Raw genomic sequence first — 6214 nt, 5'->3', positions numbered from 1 at the left:
GCCTTATTTATATCCTTGCGATTAACATGAATCCACATTATTATTATATCCTTGTGAACTAGTCAAATAACAATCATAATTCCTTGATGCTTGAACCATATCAAAATATTGAAACTTCCAAGATCTTTTATTTATTTTATCAATATGAGTTTGAGTTGTGTGCACCACTACCATTATATACATCTAATATTTTAATAGATTTTTCAGTTAGGAAATATCTCCCAACCTTCTTTGAAACAGCATGACATGATATTTGAATTTATAAAAAGGAACTTATCAACATGTTGTCTTAGTTGTTCAATCTTATAAATATCTTGATTCAAGAAAAAAGTTAGCAAACTTTTGGTGAAAATGTATGTAACAAGGTCTCTTTCTTACTACAAAAAGAATCCAGAGGCACTTTCATTACCTCCTGATGGTCCAAATTCAGGTTACTTAGTGATTAAAGATTCAGAATCTGAAACATATTGTTGTTTTGGACTTTGCAAAAACTATGAAATCATGGACTTGCCTCTCCCTCAGAACAAGAAGCTGACCATTCGATACGAAATGAGTAATGGTCAGAGCACGAGCGTTAACAGGAACAGTGTAATGTTCATTCCAGTTCTTAATAAGCCACTGTCTTCTAATCAGTACTATGCTATCAAGACTCATGGAAAGAACAAGGGGTAATAATATAATATGTTGTTAATTATTTGATTTTTTGACTCATTTGTGCTTTAGTCTATTAATTGGAGTATTGCATAACATCTGTCCTGCTCGGACTCTTTGGAAATGTCTATAGGTGTCTGTCGAATCCTCCAAAAGCAAAATGCAGTTTTGGAAGATCCAACAACTTTTCTGTAGAGTCTGAGCAACATAGCATAACATAAAATTGATTCTGGCAAAATTGCCTTAGGCTGCAAGTTTCTAGTGTGACATGTTGAATTTTTTAGACTGATAAAGATAATGAATCTTACAATTATCAAATGGCCTTATGCAGACAAGCATTCACTTGTTCAAAGGAGGAAGACAAGAAAAGCTTTTGTTTCTGTAGATGTGTACGGGACGTTAAACCGAAGCCATTAGATCCAGAGGAGGCACTTCAGCAGTTTGAGATATGTCTATATGATATATGTTGCAAAGCCAGAGGTAGTTTTTATGCTAAGTCTCTTGCACCTGATGGTTTTCCACCACACTTTCTAAGGCGAAAAGGTTGGCATCTCAGTGCTGAAAATCCTAAAAAAATTGAACTAAATTATGATGCTATAGGCCTTAATGCTGAGTTGAGGCAACAACTTCCACAGTTCAATTTTGCATCATCTTATAAGAGTTCTGAAGTTGTTGTGGGGAACTGGTATTGTCCTTTCGTGTTTATCAAAGATGGAACAGAACTTAAAAAACAGATGAAGAGATCGATGTTCTACGAAATGACACTTGAGCAGAGATGGGAGCAGTTTTTCACTTGTCACAATGACAAAATTAATGAAGGGAATTCAGTACTTGTCGATGTTGCACTTGACACACAAGTTGTCCTTATTGCCGGAACTGATAAAGCAATGTGGGATGATAGAAACGTCGTGGAAGGAGTAATATGGTTTAAAAGCTATGGTAAAGATGGAAATGAAGTAGCAAGTTTGGGATTGAGACATGAAATAGTTGAAAGAATGAAGTGGGAACAACAGAGAGGTGGATGGCAAAATCAAGGGAGGATCAAACAAGTCGAAGAGAACAGAGAAAATAGTAACGGATGGAGAAGATTAAGTTGCTATGTTTTGGTTGAGAGGTTCGTGTTGAGACGAATGGATAGAAGTTTGGTGATGACTTATGATTTCAAGCACATTGACAAGGTTAAAAGCATATGGGACTAACACAGTTTATGAGACCACATGTAGTGTTGATGTTTCTGTATGCATGTGTGACCTATATTGCTCGGACTCCCTAAAGATGTTGCCGCACTTCCATTGAGTCCTCCAAGAAAACGCTACTTTTGGAGGATCTGACACACATCCGGTGGCATTTTTTATGAGTCCAAAGAATATACTGTATGAATATTTTGGTGTATTAGTGTTCTGGTACTATTTGTTGTTTCATTTATTTCCATTACAATTTGCCTGTAAAGGGCTACTTCATGCTCTAATATAACTTTAATTATGTTTTGATTTTTGACTCATTTGCATGAATATGAATCTTTCTGATTCCTCATTAGTGTTGTGTCTTAGCCTTTCATTAATTGGAGTATTGCATAACATATGTCCTGCTCCGACTCTTTAAAAATGTCGATAAGTGCCTGTTGGATCCTCCAAAAGCAGTGCAGTTTTGGAAGATATGACACGAGTGTAACAACTTTTATGGAGAGTCTGAGCAACACATAACATACAATTGAATTACATCCGATCCCCTTACCAAATGGTCTTGTGCAGACAAGCTTTTACTTGTTCAAAGGAGGAAGACAACCAAAACTGTTGTTTCTGCAGATGTAAGGGAAATGAAAATCCAATGAAGTAAATTGCAGAAAATACAAGGTGGATTTGCCTATCTCACACTCCTATAAAGCAAATTTTGATTTCTTCTTTCGTTTTTCTTTCCTGCATCTTTCAAAATATTGATATAATTGTGGATCAAGGTATGCAACGAGCAGATAAGTCATGATAAATGGTCCTGGTATCGGAAGGGATGCAGCATTACGAGCTATTAGTCGAGTCGAAGTGATATACTATTGACTTTCATATGAGAAGTAACTCTTATGTCACATAATGGTTGTAAACCTCCAAAAAAAAATCATGTGTAGCACTAAACCTTGAAGAAATCTTGAACTAGATGAACACTCTGACAACCCTCTAGATCCGCTCTTGATCATGAATATATATACATCTCAATCGCTCAAATTTGAACAAATCATATTTTCATGAGCTAATTTTATCGTCCATAATTCTATGCTATCCATCCTTGATGAACATGAAGGGACATACCATTTTCATACCTAAAAGTTTGGTAGGGTCAAAAGTATTAATTTTAACTTAACTTACCTATAAATGTTTTATGCATTAATGGGGTTGGTTGGTTTTGGTTCTACTTCTGCACCAATATGCCTAGAAAAGAAACTAGTCATGCGCTTGTTTTGGTAACATATAATATTGTTATAGAAAGTTCTAACCGTACATAATATCAAACAAAGATGATTGATTCGTAAATATTAGTTTTCGAATAAAAATTGTGACATTAATATTCAACTATATTTTGATTTCTTTTTTATACGTACTTGTTGTATACATCAAAAGAATGCAACCATAAAAGCCGGACTATAATCTGTTTTGCTTACTAGATTGTAAACAAATTATGTATACATATAAATATTTTAATATAGATTTGATTCAAAACTATTGAATTCTATCGAATCTGTAGCTTTAAGACTGGCTTCACCTCGATTTTATCATGAAGTATTGTTTTCGAAGTTTTTTTTAATATGTCAATTGCTCCCTATTTATATTGGAAGTTAATTTGAAAAGAAAAAAAATCTTTCAAATATATCATCCACTTTCTATTTTTATTTTTATTTTCACAATTCAAATATTTTCTTGAGACAAATTATTTTAGTGTCAGGATCATTGATTGGTCCCAAATCAGAAAAAATAAAAAAGACAAATAGCAAAACTCTTCTTTTTATATACCAAAGCAAAATTTTATCTAAGCAACAAGATCTAAAGGTAGGGCAATAGTTTAGATTTGGGCTTTTAAATGTTTTTTGGACCACAAAACCATTGTGAGTAAAGCCCATTTATAGGGTCAGTTTCATTTTCTGAAAGTGACTAAAAAACCTCTGTGAATTGACCCAATCTATAAGATATTGGAGTTATGTTGCTCAGATTCTTTAAAAATATCGTCAGTTATGTTTCGGAACTTTAGTAATATGTATTTTGGAAGATCTAATTTGAGTGCGACGAAAATTTTAAGGAAAATGTAAGAGTATAGTAAAACATATTTGAGCTAGCGGAAAATTTAACGTTAGGAAGGGGGTGCATTAAAATAAATTTTATAACATGTATTCTGAATTAAAATAATCAGTTACTATGTCTTTCTTCGATTTATTAGTACTTGTTATTTCATTGTTTCAGTTATTATAGTATGTGTTGTTGCTATATTATTTTTCCAATTATGTTTAACCTGACTGTTTTACTAGTGTATCTCTTTTTTTTAATATTTGATTTTGTCATATTTTATTTGATCTATCGAAAACATCATCGCTATCTTCATAAGATAGGAAAAAGACTACTTAACCACTACCTTATTCTAGGTTCCCCACCTTGTTGATTTTCTTTTAGCTTTTCCTAATAAACAAAATGTATTTTTTATTTTCCATTCGCTTCAAAAGTGAAGTCAGAGTATGAATTTTATGAATTTTAAAATCTAGATCATGATTCCAAGTATTAATAACTAAATTCTTAATTTTATTTTAAAACATATATTTTGTCATCTAGTCTCTCAATAAACGAAAAAAGGACTTCTATTTACATCAAAGTTGTGTTTGACACTCTTTACTAGCTTTTTTAACTTAATAATGATTTCGACCAAAATCATTAGATTCTGCCAAATTCATATATATACCACCTCTGCACCTGATCTGATTTTTTATATTCACTTCGAATCATTAATTCATATTCGCGTCGCATAAAACCTACCAAAGAGAAAATACTTCCTACCAAAAACAAATCTTTTTCAAAGCTCAAATCCGAGACATCCATACACACCAACAAACATACTTTGGCAAAAGAAAAAGAGACCATCTTTTTATATGTACCAACTAGAAAAACTAAAGCATATAGAAAAAGATTAAACCATAGTTAAAAGAAAAATGGAAGTAAACTAAAATTAAAAGAAATCAAAGGTACAACAACATATTCAGTGCAGTTTCACTGAATAAGATCAAAAAAGAATATAGTGTACATAAATCTTACATCTATCGTAAAATTGAGATAAATAAATTATTTTATATAGACCATTGACTCAATAACAAAATCAATTTAGAAAAAGACGTAACGAAAATACAAACCATAATAGAAAATAAGGGGAAAAAACAGATAGTAACAGAACAATACTATGACAAAAGTAAAGGTAAAGTTTGTATATTTACTTTGCTTACTAACAACAAAAGTAACCAAATCAGTACTAAAAAAAAACAAGATTATTGCAAATCTAAAATTACTAAGACTTAATAATCAAATTACTATTAATTTCATCTCTTTTACTTTTCTTGAAAATCCATTTCCATACTCTGTTTCCTTTTCCATTTTTACCCTTTTTCATCATTCTGTCATATTCATTCATTCTACAAGATCCACCTCTCAAATTTCCAGATTCTGAAAAATGTTCAAATTTTGGCTCTGATAATAAATCAAGTTTCAAATCTATAAAACCTGAATCACCATCATCATCATCATCAATCATAGTAGTTCTGTTGCTCGGATTCTTTAAAAATGTTGTATCGGATCCTTTAAAAATAGTGTTTTTTTTAAGGTTCGGCAACATTTTTGGAGAGTCCGAGCATTTTTTCATGTGATTCTTGAAGTCATCAAATAATAAACCACCAGTAACATCAGAGATTTTTGCACTTGAAAATCTGTAATCACTGCTTCCATCATCACCACCACCACCACCTCTGAAGCTACAGAGTGATCTTGATCTTGAAACAACTCCTTCAATGGGACCTGAAATTTCACTATTTTTCTTGAAAAATCTCTTGATTTTCCAAAACCCGTTACGATTCTTCTTGATTTCAACACTGTTGCTGCTGCTCCTCAGCAAGATTACTTGCTCTGTTTTGCTCTGTTTTTCATTTTCAAGCAGAAATGAAATCCTCCCAACACTTCCAACTTCAACAGAAGGAGAATTTGTTTCTGTATCGTCGGAGAAGAATTGATCGGAGTAAATTAGATTGAATAATTTGTCTTTGAGACAAGAAGAACAAATCCCAATTGGGGATGAATTTGGGTGTTTCATACAGGGGATATCTGATGAAACAGAGTAATTGAAATCTGAAATTTTTGTGTTTTCGCCATTAATGGCTTCTGTAGCTGCAGCTTTGCCTCTGTCTTTCATGGCAATTCTTGATTTTGTTGTGAAGGAGATTGAAAATGAACAGGGGATTGAGTGTGAGCTTCTTGTAAGAGGAAAAAAGAGAGAATGGAGGCTTTCACTTTACGTTTGTTTATGAAAGAAATAGAGAGGGCGGTGGGGT

At 32.6% G+C, this 6214-nt stretch overlaps 2 protein-coding genes across 2 annotated transcripts; one reads left to right on the top strand and one right to left on the bottom strand.

Annotated features, from left to right (window-relative positions):
• Positions 1 to 315: 315 nt before the first annotated feature.
• LOC102597089 (uncharacterized) lies at positions 316 to 2110 on the top strand. Its single transcript, XM_015309281.1, has 2 exons — positions 316 to 668; positions 983 to 2110. The coding sequence occupies exons 1-2, from the start codon at positions 352 to 354 to the stop codon at positions 1848 to 1850; spliced, it is 1185 nt and encodes a 394-aa protein (XP_015164767.1). The 5' UTR covers positions 316 to 351; the 3' UTR covers positions 1851 to 2110.
• A 3029-nt stretch (positions 2111 to 5139) lies between these two features.
• On the bottom strand, positions 5140 to 6075 carry LOC102602722 (uncharacterized). The gene is made up of 3 exons (XM_015309267.1): positions 5562 to 6075; positions 5251 to 5393; positions 5140 to 5145 (listed from the first exon to the last, which is right to left on the bottom strand). The coding sequence occupies exons 1-3, from the start codon at positions 6073 to 6075 to the stop codon at positions 5140 to 5142; spliced, it is 663 nt and encodes a 220-aa protein (XP_015164753.1).
• Between the last annotated feature and the right edge of the window lie 139 nt (positions 6076 to 6214).

This window comes from Solanum tuberosum, unplaced genomic scaffold (genome assembly GCF_000226075.1).
Source record: "Solanum tuberosum cultivar DM 1-3 516 R44 unplaced genomic scaffold, SolTub_3.0 scf00103, whole genome shotgun sequence".
Classification (NCBI taxonomy): Eukaryota; Viridiplantae; Streptophyta; class Magnoliopsida; order Solanales; family Solanaceae; genus Solanum; species Solanum tuberosum.
The sequence above is the reverse complement of the archived record's forward strand: the minus strand, read 5'-3'. Positions and strand labels throughout refer to the sequence as shown.